This window comes from Eumetopias jubatus, unplaced genomic scaffold (assembly GCF_037043125.1).
Source record: "Eumetopias jubatus isolate StellerSeaLion01/CBP00866 unplaced genomic scaffold, mEumJub1_p1.0 scaffold_15, whole genome shotgun sequence".
Taxonomy (NCBI): domain Eukaryota; kingdom Metazoa; phylum Chordata; class Mammalia; order Carnivora; family Otariidae; genus Eumetopias; species Eumetopias jubatus.
The window spans coordinates 51,942,448-51,956,802 of NW_028274821.1; the positions used below are offsets into that span (position 1 = coordinate 51,942,448).

Consider the following 14,355-nt stretch of genomic DNA (forward strand, 5'->3'; position numbering starts at 1 on the left):
TCCCATAGTTTTGACCTGGGGTCTAACACAGTGTAACCTGAGGTCTAACACAGTGTCTGTCTGCATAATTTTAACAAGGTACTCAATAAAATATGAATGTTTTTGAACAAATGAATGAACTAAAGGAAAATAGTATAACTCATGCTGTAATATTGACTCAATAAAAGTACTAAGCTAAAACTCACCTAAACTACATGTTGAATATACTACATTCTCAAAAGCCAACCCTTTTATATACCTGGTGTTATAGTCAATGACTTCTTCATCTGGTTTCACAAATGTATCATAGACCACCTGGAGGCTGGGATCAACCACGGTCACTTAAGTTCCAAACCTTTGGCTGTATAGCACTATAAAGGGGGGGGGGGAACATATTAAACTTACATAGTATATCGAGTAAACATTTTAACATCTTAGATATCCTAAAGGAATATTTCTAACTAGAATATATAATTTAATCATATTATTTGGATTTGCTAACAAAAGCCAGTCAGTGGATCTGACGGTCTTGTAAAAGATGTTCCAAGCTTTAAATTTTTTTTAATGTTAGTAGTATTTCTGCTAATATAATCATTCCATTTTCCTGGCTTAGTCTTTACAATTATTTTTATTAGACATTAGTGCTATCCAGTAGAACATTCCATGATGATAAAATGTTTTATTTCTATGCTGTCTAGTATGGCAGCCACTAGCCACTAGTATGAGGGGTGCCTGGGTGGCTCAGTCAGTTAAGCATCTGACTCTTGATTTTGGCTCAGGTCAGGATGTCAGGGTTGTGAGATTGAGCCCTGCATTGGGCTCTGCACTGGGCATGGAGCCTGCTTGAGGTTCTCCCTCCCCCTCTTCTTCTGCCTCTCCCCCGCTTGCATGTGTACATGCTCTCTCTCTCTCTCTCAAAAAAAAGTGAAATATGGCTAGTGTGACTGAGGAACTGTTACCTATTGGATAATGCGGTTATAGATTTTGTTGAATTACAAAAGAAAATCCTTACAATACATAAACATGTCACTGTAGAGGACAACATGGAAAGGATACTTGATTTCAAAGCCTGAAGCAGCCTTGTTTCCAGTTAAAGACCTAAGCTTCAAACTGAACAACGCCCTTCTCTATTTATCATTATTAAATTCCACTAAGCTGCTCTCCAAATATACTATAGGGAATAAAAATCTTAGGTTTCGGCAGAGACAACTGTTCACATGATGTTTGACATGTCCAATGTACTTTCTCCTATTTTAGTATATCTGATTCTCACAGTAACCGTGGAGTGATTAACCCCATACTTTACAGATTAGAGCATCCAGGAGACTTGCTTGGGGGGTGACCGTGGGTAAGGGGTGGGGCTTCCCAGGTCATAGGATTCCAAGTTCTCTTTGTTCCCTGCTTTTTCATATTGATTCTCATATGAAGAAAAATCCCTAAAAATATTTTACTGTCTCTATAAACAAGAGGTTTTGAAAAATTTATTCAAGTTTTTATGTTGATTCGGGGGTAACGGTACTATTTGTAACATTTTCCACCCATGTAAGTTCAGCAATTTGAGGAGTAGAACCAACGTTGGTGATACATAAAAAAAATTAAATAAAAAGAGGACCAAGGACCAATTCCTGGCTCTATCCTTTACTAGGTATGGGAATTCCTCCAAGTCACCTCTCTTCAGCTTCAGTTGCTTCTGAAAGTATGTGAACTACACTGCAGAGCTTTGTGGGATGGGGATAAAGTCCAGTGAAGTGCTGTCAAACAATGGAGAGTGTGCCACAATAATTCGCTTGTAATTACTCCAAGAAGGGTGGAAGAGAAAACACTGACATACCACCTCACAATTCACAGCAAATACACCGGGATTACCATCGGCGGGTGGGCACTTGACGAAAGTCTTCATGAAGCCCTCTATGTTTTCTTTCCAGCCATGAACGTGAAGCTGAAATAAATGTTGCCAAATAAATTACTGTTTATTTCTGCAGAAGCAATTACACTCATAAAAATTTTCTCAATTAAAAATTAGCTAATGAATTCTTTCAAATGCTTCTTGGTCTCTGGAGGCAACACCTCTGGCCCTGACATGAGCAGTGGTCTGACCGTAGGGTCATGGAGGGTCATGACAAGCCCTACCTTGGCAACCTGACAGCCGGCAGACCCAAGGACACCTTCACAACAGCTGTACCGTCTCTCTAAGCCACCGAGGACTGCAAACAAACAAAAAATACAAATCAAAACAGGCAAATTCTATAAAGCAGAAGTGGCTCACTCCCAGAGCACGTGTCTTACCTTACCCTCAAAGATCTTTAAGGACACTGCCGGGCACATGATCTCATGTTACCACTCCACATAGTCCTAGTTTTGGATATTACATAATGAACAGGAAAAATCAACTCCTGGAAGCAGAGTTCTTATGGCTCACACTTTGAAGGTGAATTACAGTTACCAATGTCCTGAACACCTTCAGTCCCCTTCCTTCCTCTTTCCCTGATTTTGCCCTGGTCCCTCAGCAATCCTCTGGCATTTTTTTTTTTAAGATTTTATTTATTTATTTATTTAGAGAGACAACGGGCACATGACAGTGGGGGGAGGGGCATAGGGAGAGGGAGAAAGAATCTCAAGCTGACTCCACACTGAGTGGGAGGTCCACAAGGGGCTTGATCCCAGAACCCTGAGATCATGACCAGAGTCAAAATCTTTTCAACCTTCCCTACTCCTTGACCTTTTTTCTCTACTGGAGCCCTCTGGTTGAGGGGTTCCAACTACCACCTTCTCCCTTCCTGTGTCTGAGCTGTTGATCTGACCCAAGAAACCACCCAGTTATGGAGGCTGAGACCACAACACAGATGGCACCTCCAGCCTTGGCTGGACCTACCAAATCCTGATGCCCTCTCCTTCTGCCATCTTTGACCAGGCACTTTGCACATTTCACAGCAATAATCCCAAGCCTTCATAACTCTTTTCTTATCCCACTCCCATATTCCAGCTCATCTGTTCCCTTATTCACCTTAGCCCTTCTTCCCTCTGGCCAAGGTAACGTTCTCTCAACTGTTTCCTATTAAATCCTTCTGCCTCCAGTGGTTTCTGCACCAGTTTTCCTTTAAATGTGGTTAAGACCGATTTTCCTGAAGCACACATTCATTCTATCACTTTCCTCAAGTTGTTCCCTTGTACGTTACTGATCAAATGCCAATTTCTCAGGCTGGCACTGAAGGCTCGTGCTTAACCAGCCTTACGTTACTCATCCAATCTTGACATCCCACAGCTTTATCTTACTTTGTCCTGTGATGAGAAAGGGAGACAGAGAACCGGTATTAACGCAGCATCTGTCAGAAGCCAGGACTTTGACATGTCACCTCACAGAACTGTCACCTAAAGCTCGTTCTATGAAGGTGGAAACAAAAGCTCAGGGAGCTGACGTAGCTTGCCCAAGGTCTCAGATAAAGTAGGTGGCAAAAAAGCCCCAAATCCCGGGTCTGCTGGCTCCGGAGTCCTTGCTCTGTTCATTACGCTGTATTGTCTGGTTAGCGCAACCGGCCTGCCTGCTACACTTACCCTTCCTTCAGCGTCTTCCCTCTTTGTTCTCCTCCTTTTGGAATTCACAGTCCCTCCTCCCTATGAAACTAAGCCTTCCATGCTCTAAACACTCAGGCCAAACCTGCCTGATTTACTTTATTCTGTATCCACGTATCTTTTCTGTCATTCAATCAAGCCCATTGTTCTTTTCTATTTCCTTTTCCTTGCGTTATCTTCTTCATAGCATTTAGTACAATCTCATTCATATTCATGCCCATCTCTACATGAATAATTCCTGTGTCCATGCACCCACCCAAAGATTTATGGATGGTCCATATGCATTAGGTACCATGTTAAGTGCTGGGGAGACAATGAGGCGAGAAAACAAGGACGGATGGTGGTCCCTCCCAAAGTTTACAGTCTTTTGGAGATGGCAGATAAGTGACTAGATCATTATAAAATGTGGTTAAGTGCTCAGAAAGGAAGAGGCAGTGTGCAGGGATGGAAGAGAGCAGGCCTCGTTCAGACGGTGAGGCTGAGAAAGGACCTCGTGGATGGACAAGTTAAGCAGAGGCCCAGAGGATGAGGAGGGTCGAGCCACGGCAAAAGCAGAGAGAACAACAGGCAAGGAGGCTCTGGACAGGGGGCCAGAAGGGAACTGTGAAGGGAACAAGGGACAGGGTGGAAGATGGGGGCACAGGCCGAATCAGGCAGGGTCAGCAAAGTAACCGAAGGCTTTTCATCAAAGCAGGGCAGAGACAGGACTAGATGTAAAAAAGTTATTCTGGGGGCTTGGGAGTGAAAAATAGATTTGGGGGGTTGGTGGAAGCAGGGAGACTGAGCAGGACGACGGTGCAACAACTGGGGACAGAGATGGGGGTGGCCTGGACCTGGGCAGGGGCAGGAGAGGTGGAGACAGCACAGGCTCAGGCTATATTCCTGAGGGAGAGCCAATGAGACATGTGCACTGCTGAGACGAAAACGTGCACAACAGGGAGACTAATGATGGCACCCAGGTTTTCGGTTTGTGTAGGCAAAACACCCAGCTGAGTGGACTGTAGCCAACTACCACGTTGCAGGGAAGATGGGGACTGGCGGGGGAAGGAATCAAGAGTTCATCTTCACTCAGTGCCGGGGCGGGGTGGCAAAGAAACTATTCTAACCCTGGCAGGCGCAAAGCAGGTGAAGTCCGGGGAGAGCTGACCGCCTGGAGGTCCTTCTGCACAACTGTCACAGCCTGGGCGTTCCTGAGCCTGCAGGCCGCAAGGGTAGGAAGCGGTGGTCAGAGGTTCAAACTTCAGGGGTTACAGTCTCTCTTTCCGGGACGGCATTTAATACATACAGCGAAGGGAATACTTTATTCCACTTTTCTCTCAACAACTTGGGCACTGGCTGATCAACTAAGTGCAAGAGAGCTACCAAATACTTGCCTTTATGACTCAGCACGGGGCCCAAGTGGTAGTTACATTCTTCTACTCTGCTGTGTTTGCCTGTGGGCGTCACACCACGTATCTTCCCACAACGACAACATATCTTCCTGGAAGCTAAAACAAAGTAGGAAGTGAAATTATTCATGAATCTATGGAGAGAAAAGAAAAATGGATCGAAGTGCAGGGAATGAAGTGCTTGTGCATTCTTGATCATGCATGGATCACACACCCAGGGCTGACCATGAAGTCACAGGAGAAGTCACAGGGCTCATCAGAGGAATACTTGCGGGTGGCCTGCTCACGGCCCCAGGGCCCCCTCCTCAAACAGGCATCCCCTGTCTGTCCCCAGAGTCAGCCTAACACCAGATAATTGTGGCATTAGCACCACAGTCTGACTGTACCCAACTTGATTATCTGTTAGTACACAGTAGCTCCTGAAATAAGCAAGTCTTATTATTTTATCCCTTTTAGACATACAGTGACCTGTATATATTAAGTCGCTGAGCGTATATCTGAGCTTTTCACTAGACCCATTTATGAATAATATTCCTCAAACTGGCTCCGATGATGAAAGCAACTCTTATCTGAATGTCTACTGTGAGCTTCTGAGGCTCGCACTGTGCCAAGCATTTAACATGCATTCCCGGGATAGAGTCTCACAACAAGCTGATGGGGTAACTACTATTATCCAGAACTGGGAAAACCAAAGCTGGGAGAGGTTAAATGACTTATCCACATCCAACCAGCATCCAAACCCAGATCTGCCTTCCTCCTTCGGAGCCCATGTTCTTAACTGGGGTAAGGGTTTAGGAAAAACAAACAAACAAAAAAGGTATCACAAATGGTGAAGATAATCCTGAGAAAAATTCTAAAGATACCAAAGATAAATATTTTGTAGTCACTGAAAAATATTCCTGCAACTGCATTGCAAACTTGAATGGACCTAAGATTTGACAGTTGTGGTGTTAAGTATCCTGTATTTTCTTTTTTTGGCGGGGGAGGTAACCATACCTAGCATTTAGAGAAAACGTGTAATAATAATACCAACTGTAAATCTTCTTTTTTAAAAAGATTTTATTTATTTAACAGAGAGAGAGACAGCAAGAGAGGGAACACAAACAGGGAGAGTGGGAGAGGGAGAAGCAGGCTTCCCGCGGAGCAAGGAGCCTAATGCGGGGCTCGATCCCAGGACCCTGGGATCATGACCTGAGCCGAAGGCAGATGCTTAACGACTGAGCCACCCAGGCGCCCCCTCAATTGTAAATCTTTTGATAAGAATTCCTAATGAAAGGATACAAAGTATTCAAAACATGACACTGCATATATGTATGAATAGTTAGGAGTAAGGACTCTAGAATCAGAGTCCTTGGGTTCAAATCCTGGCTCTACCATTTATTTTCAGAGGGATCTTTGACAAGTCATTTGACCTGTGAATGGACGTAATGCTCATACTTACCTGAAATGATTAAGATTTAATAAAATAAATTATGAAAATAAGATATACTACTTAGATACTTGAAGTGGAAAGGGAAATAATCCTTTCAGTGTTCCAACCTTAGTAAGTAGCGAGGATCATTTTCGGTCCCACATACTTACTGTCATTTACAAGTGCTTTTGTCATGCCTGAGGTGAAAAGAATACTTCCTGGTTTGTCAGGGTTGGGCTGGGGATAGTTATTTTCATGTAACTGTTCTTCAGTTAGAAGGTAGTCTTTCAGATGTCTGTAGAGAATAATTCCTGTGAGTACTAAGAAAAAAAAAGGACTGTTCAATAAAATTTAAATAGCATGTTTTAAATAAGGAGTGGTAAGGTTAGAGTCTACTAACCCTTCCAGACATGAAAAGCCAGGATGCTGATTAACATTCGGTAAGAGAGTAGCCTAAAAGAATCCGAGTCTCCATATCCTCTGACCAAAATAAATACATACACACACACACACACACACACACACACACACACACATATATAGACATCATCTGATGTCCTATACTTTGGATAAGAGAAGGGAAAGTAAGAATCAGATCAGTAATAGCTAGTGCATATGCCAAACTATCCTAATGACTTTGATTTAAACTTTATATTAACCCAGAAGGGCAAACATATTGACCTCATTTTTATAGACGAGGCTCTAGAGAAATGAGGACACATGACCAAGGGTACACAGCACAGCTGATATACAAACTCAGATCCTCTGGTTCCAAATCATGCTTATTGATTCTTAATAGTCACAGAGATAAGAAGAGTGCAAAAGTTTACAAGCAGCAAACATGGTGTCTTTCACACAGGCAAAATCCATGAGTTCAAGGATCTCTTCCCAACATCACTAACCCTTAAATCCCCTCATACTAATGGATTCTTAAAATTTCTCCTATTATTTAAAACTGGCAGAATTTGCTAGACCACCTTTGGCAGACCCTTTTGTAAAAGGAAGAATTCTCCTGTGTGAGAAGTATTAGGAGATTCTAGAAGACCCTACTTTGTTTCAGACAAGTACTTGGAGGACAAGTACTACCACTGGTTTTATTGAAAACACAACCAAATTCAAGTAACACCTTTTCTCTAGCTTCTTGCTCCTGGAAGTTTGTTATAAATTCAGACTTTGAGGCTGTTCCCAGACCCGTTGAAGCAGAATCTGTATTTTAACAAGATTCCCAGGCAATTATATGCAAGTTAAGTTTGAGAAGCACGACTCTTGCTGGCTGGATATATGTTAACTCTCACCCTCTCAAAAAAAAAAAAAAAGAGGTTGAGAATTCAAATGCTGCCTAAGTAGAGCCCATTTTTTTCATGTATTTATACTAATTTTTTAAAAGGATATCAAGTATGCACGGTCTGCAGGTGATCCTTCATAAACAACAGTTTAATAATTGCATTATGCTGCAATTAGTTCTCCTTTAAGGTGATAACAGACAAGGGTCTGTCATCATTACACCTAGCTTACCACTTTTCTTCTCATTTTCAATCCAGTTGTTTTGTTGCTGTTACTGCTTCCAGACACATCTAGAACATACAAGAACTTTTCTCCTGAGACCATGAATTATTATTGTCTGCTTCATAAAAAAATACAGAACACACAAAAAAGGTGTATAGCATAGTCAAGACTTTATTTTTACCTTAAAACAAGCACCCAACAAGTGAGACCAAATACCTTCATAACCAATTCCAACTTGAGAAAAAAGTTAAATTTACTGAACTACTAAAAAGGTCAGGGCTTGGGCGCCTGGGTGGCTCGGATGGTTGCCTTTGGCTCAGGTCATGATCCCAGGGTCCAGGGATTGAGTCCCACATCGGGCCTCCCTGCTCCTTGGGAGCCTGCTTCTCCCTCTGCTTCTCTCTCTCTCCCTCTGTCATGAATAAAAAAATCTTTTAAAAAAAAAAAAAGTCAAGGCTTCATAGTTTCCAAAGCTAATATATTTTGTATATTGGCTAGAGTATGTCTAAATGTGAGTCAATGAGTTTTCATCATATTGACTACAACTCTAACAATTTGCAAATCATTTCTATTTCCATTGCAAATATACAAAATATGTACTTAGACCTCTATGTTCAATTTCTGTGTGCTACATTTAATATGAAAAGAAGGGGGGAAGTTAAAATACTATAAAAATACTAACCTAAGCGACCTTGTATATTTTTTTAAATTTTTTAAAAAAATTTTTAAATTTTATTTTATTAAGTTTTTTAATTCCAGTATAGTTAGCATACAGTATTATATCAGTTTCAGGTGATTAAACACTTGCATACATCACCCTGTGCTCATCACAGGTGTACTCCTTAGTCCCCATCATCTATTTCCCTCATTCCCCCACCCACCACCTCTCTGGTAACCATCAGTTTTCCTCTCTATAGTTAAGAGTCTGTTCTTTGGTTTGTCTCTTTTTTTCCGTAGTTCATTTGTTTTGTTTCTTAAATTCCACATACAAGTGAAATCATATGGTGTCTATTTTTGACTTACTTTGCTTAGCATAATATACTCTAGATCCTTCCTTGTTGTTGCAAACAGCCAAGATTTCATCCTTTTATATGGCTGAGTAATATTCCATTGTGTGTATATATGTATGCGTACATATATGTGTGTATATAAAATATAGTGTATGTATATATCTTCTTTATCCATTCATTTATCGACACTTAGACTGCTTCCATTATTCGGCTATTATAAATAATACTGCATTAAACATATATGTGCATATATTCTTTTGAATTAGTGTTTTCTTACTCTTTGGGTAAATACCCAGTAGTGTGATTACTGGGTCATAGGGTAATTCTATTTTTAATTTTTTTAAGGAACCTCCATACTATTTTCCACAGTGGCTGCACCAGTTTGCATTCCCACCAACAGTGCACGAGGGCTCCTTTTCCTCCACATCCTCAACAACACTTGCTGTTTCTTGTGTTTTTGATTTTAGCCCTTCTGACAGGTGTGAGGTGATATCTCATTTGATTTATATTTCCCTGATGATGAGTGATGTTGAGCATCTTTTCACGTGTCTTTTGGCTATCTGTATGTCTTCTTTCAAGAAATGTCTGTTCATGACACCTTGTATATTTTAATGCACGTTTAAGTCTACTTCAAGTGCGGTATGTTTTTTAAATGCCATAAAGAAATTATAAAGTTTTTATATTCTTGAAATTAGAACAGCCTTTGTAAGCATAACACAAAACCCAGAAACCAAAAAGGAAAATACCTTCTATATTATTAAAAACTTAATAAGGCTGAAGTATAAGCAGCAAACTGAGGAAAACATCTGCAGCGCATTTAAAGGAGATATGCAAAAAGTTGTTGCAGATGATGGGCCAATAACAAAAGGGGGCAGAAGGATGCAAAAAGGAATTTCAAAAGAGAGAGGAAAAGGAAGGTCTTCATAGTAATAAAAAAAGACTAAAAGAACTTCATTTCTGGCCTATTCTTTCACACTCTGAAAGAGGATAAATGATTAACTTTTGCAAGGTGTGAAGACAAATACATATACTCCTACCTTATTAGTGGGGGATGTAAAGGGCAAACATTTTCTGGAGGCAGCAATATTTACCAATTTTAAACATGCAGACCCTTTCTGCTAGCTACTCTGTGCAAGGAATTTATGCTAAGGCTATATCTGCTCTAGTATGAGGAAATGTCAGAGTTCACACTCCATTAATCACAGAACTTATGGTAGAAAAAACATGTAATCAACTTAATACTCAGATCATTTGTTTCATCTGTATTACACATTCCACACAATGGAATATCAGTACTATAGGTTCTATACAATCGACTATCAAGTAGTCATTAAAAAGCATGATACAGATCTAGATGTTAACACAGATTCTAGGTTGACTAGAGACTTCTATGATACCTTATTCAGTGAAAAAAGTCAGACCATACATAAAATGACTGTATTCATTTAAATCATTAAAATATATATTTCTGTATTCATTATATAAGGGTCTATATAGGAGATTTCGAAGAAGGTTGGCTGTGTTTTGGGTTTTTTTTTTTTTTTTTTTTAAGAGACAGAGCATGCGTGAGAGTAGGGGAGGGGCAGAAGGAGAGGGAGAGAGAGCATCTTAAGCAGGCTCCACACCTAGCATGGACCCCAAAATGGGGCTCAATCTCACCACCTGAGATCATAACCTGAGCTGAGATCATAACCTGAGCCGAAATCAAGAATTGGATGCTTAAACAACTGGCCAACCATGTGCTCCTAGCTGGTTGTTTTTTTTTTAATGCTTTTCTGTATTATTTGAATTCATGCTATGTATTCTCAGTGAGGGTGGTACTGCCCCTGAGCAAACAAAATTGGCTCTTGTGGAATAAAAAAAAAAAACCATAGCTATTAAAATGGTATGTGGCTCTCCAAAACTCAACCTTACCCAACAAAATATTATCCCTTAATACTTAATCTTACTGGGGATTGGGGGTGGGGGTGGTAGAAAAAACAATGTCTAAAAAGAGGCCTGAGGGGGAACAATAATGAAAAAAAAACCAAACTAAGAAATACTCTTCCATGTGGAATGAGTTACTTTTATAATAAAAATCAAGTTTAAATATCTTTGTGATAACCACTCTTGAGGAGGCTATATTCCTTTGTCTAATTTCAAATCTAATTTGTTATTTTCAATCAAATATCCCACTTGCACATTCTACTCAAGAGAGTATTTTAAAAATACATTGCACTGGATATCTAAAAACAACCCTGCTAATGAAAACACACGTTCAGTGTCAGGTATTCATCACAAGTTTTTATCTTACCACTTGATTAATTAAGAAGAAATTACCTTGATGTCTCAGCTTCTTAAGAGTATTTATTGCTATGTTCACATACATATTTCTACTGCCACAGTGTTCATAAATGGCCTTTTCTTCTATTTTAGCCTAGAACATGAAGTGAATAATAAAAAATATCAAATCTAAAGTCTATGGATAATAAATGTCATTTATGATATAATGGAATAAATATGGCAAACATTTAACTCAAGGGATGGGGGCAAATGGCACAAATAAAAACGCATTTTTGGGCTTATGGTTTTTGAGAGAAAAGAAAAAAATAAACTTATCCCATATATCAAATCCAAGAACTAGATACTGATTGTCACAAACTAAAACCACAGTCTAGAGTGCACAGTGCAAAAAGCCTACAGTGTATATAAATTCATTTGATTCTCAAAGGGAGCCCCTAATGTATCAAAGGCATATACCATTATTCTCATAAAAAGGTGAGGAAACTAGGCTCAAATTGCTAAAAACTTTGCTTAAGATCATACAGCAAAGGGAAGACAGGATCCTCTTTTCATTACCTTTATTTTGTACGTTACTTCTCTAAAACTATAATTATTATTTTTATACCAGGACTCATTAACACAGGTCAGTAAAAGAAAAAAATGATTTATGACAGAAACAAGTAAAAGGAATAAAATAATAATAAATAGTGTATTCTATTAATACTTTATTGAGCACCGAGTATGTGCAAGTTTGGTATCAGCTCATTAACTATTTTCTCGATCTTCATTGTGATTCTGTGAGCATGGGTGTCATCACCACTGATATATGAGGCTCAAGAAAAAGTAAATATCTTATTGTTGCAGAGCTAGTAACTGAATCCTGGTGTGCCCAAACACAAAAGAAAGACTCTTCTCACTACACTAAACCTCATAGAGAGAGAGCCATGGGTAGGGTTGGGGGGTGAGTTGGCGAGGATAGAAAAGAAAAGGTAACATTTCTGTGTAAGAGACTCCTTTTTTGTTTGTCTTTGCTTTTCCATTATTCTTTAACCAATATAGAATCCTAGAAGAGACAGACTTCCGGAATGGCAGAACAAGAACCTTCATGAACTCACCGTCCCATTAAAATAATAAGAATACTGGCAAAACAACCCAAAGTGACCATTTCAAAACTCTGAAAATTAACCAAAGTCACAGAACAAACTGAAAATGATCTAAGAGAAGCTCCTGAACCTCGGTAAGACAGTGGGGTCTATACCATCTTAGCTTCAGGCTTTTCCCACCCCCTACTCCCCACCCCCCAGCTTACTGGCATAGCGGTAAAAAGTTGGCAGCCTGGTAGCCAACAGAGGACAGATTTCTCTTATAGCTACACAATCAGCATCATCCCCAGAGCACAGTCAATATTTTGTCTGAAGGAACAGATCCCTGGAAAGTCTCTATTCCCAAGGTGTTGCTGGTATTTGACCTGACTCAAAACTCAGCTCATGGGGGGAAAACCCCTATTCCCAGGGTGCTACTAAAACAATTAGCAATTGGGTGGCAATATGGCAGCTACCTAAGATTATGATTCCCCTTTGCCATTGGGCAAAGGGGAACTTGGTCAGGAATTTTTTTAAAATCGTGGAGACCTATATGACCATAAAGAACTTTGAAGAGCTCTAACATATTCCTGGGGTTTAAAAGGTGGCCCAGGAAAGACCTGAGAAAAGAGAAGGCCTTATAAGGCTGTTCTTGAGGCCCTGGCACAAGCAGGAAGTAAAAGTTAAGGCTATCGACAAACTGCCCTAAGTTTTAGGGCATGTCTTTTCACACAGAGCCCCTTGGCAAAGGGAGGAAGACATACAGACAAGGCACTGAAGAAAATTTTCTAACCAATCATTGGCTGACCAGTAGGTTATGCTGACAGAGGGTGACCCCACTGAAGCCAGCCTTAAAAAATAAAAGCAAGAACTTAAAAAACAATGCTACTAGAGAACTTAGTGGCCATATACTGAAAGGAATACAGAACCTACAGAATTAGTCCAGGCGCCTGGGTGGCTCAGTTGGTTAAGCGACTGCCTTCGGCTCAGGTCATGATCCTGGAGTCCCAGGATCGAGTCCCGCATCGGGCTCCCTGCTCAGCAGGGAGTCTGCTTCTCCCTCTGACCCTCTTCCTTCTCGTGCTTTCTATCTCTCATTCTCTCTCTCTCTCAAATAAATAAATAAATAAATAAATAAATAAATAATTAGTCCAGTAAAGTCACTAAATAAGTAGGTAGCAACAAGGAAAACACAAAAATCTAGCAACAATAACAAAATATATCTGACACCAGGGTTATCACAATGTTCTATTTAACCATACAGTTTTCAACAAAAAAATTATGAGTCATGTAAAGAAAAAAGTATACCTCATATAGAAAAAAAAAAAAAGACAAGAGAAAATGTCACTGAGGAAGTCCAGATTTTGGACGTAGTAGGTAATAGGCAGACTCTGTAAATATGTTTTAAAAATGAAGGAAACCATGTTTAAAGAATGAAAGAAAATGGTGTCTAACCACACAGAGAACAGGAATAAAGAGAAATTTAAAAAATAAAAAAAAATTAGAAGTTCTGTAGTTAAAAAGTGTAAAAATTGATATGAACAATTCACTGTCAGGGCTCAACAGGTACACTAGATCGTTATTTGAATCCACATGAGAAGTAAAGAATATTGGCAAATATAACTTTATAGGAAAATATAAAAGAATAAATGTGTTTATAATCCTTTTCTACTTTAACAATAGAATAGAGCAATAATTATAAAATTGTGTCAATAAGCTTATAATATATAATGTTGCAAACTGTATGGTAATAATGTATAAAGGAGGGGGTAGGAAACACACTGGGAATTTTTGTATATTATTGAAATGAAGGTAGTTTTAATCTGAACTAGATTGTTATAAATTAAGATGGTAACTGTAATCCTCAGGGCAAAAACTAAGACAGTAACTAAAAATACATAGCCAAAGAAATGACATGGACATTTAAATGGTACACTGGTCTACTTAACACAAAGCATTAATTATAGAGAAAATAAAAAGACACAAGACATACAGAAAACAAATAGCAAAACAGATTATGTAAATCCTCTTGCTGGCCATTAGTTATTAAATGTAAATTGATTAAATACTCTAATTAAAAGACAGAGACTAGAAGAATTGGGAAAAATACACTTAACTGAATACTGTCTATAAGATAGACACTTTAG

At 39.4% G+C, this 14,355-nt stretch overlaps 1 protein-coding gene across 1 annotated transcript in view; it reads right to left on the bottom strand.

Moving 5' to 3' along the window:
• LOC114218236 (RNA exonuclease 1 homolog) overlaps positions 1-14,355 on the bottom strand; it is a 43,612-nt gene that overhangs the window by 12,011 nt on the left and 17,246 nt on the right. Inside the window, 8 exon segments of the mRNA XM_088018792.1 lie at positions 239-323; positions 326-350; positions 1,811-1,918; positions 2,101-2,183; positions 4,923-5,036; positions 6,519-6,668; positions 7,860-7,922; positions 11,184-11,280. Of these exon segments, the coding sequence (XP_087874918.1) occupies positions 239-323; positions 326-350; positions 1,811-1,918; positions 2,101-2,183; positions 4,923-5,036; positions 6,519-6,668; positions 7,860-7,922; positions 11,184-11,280 (725 nt within the window).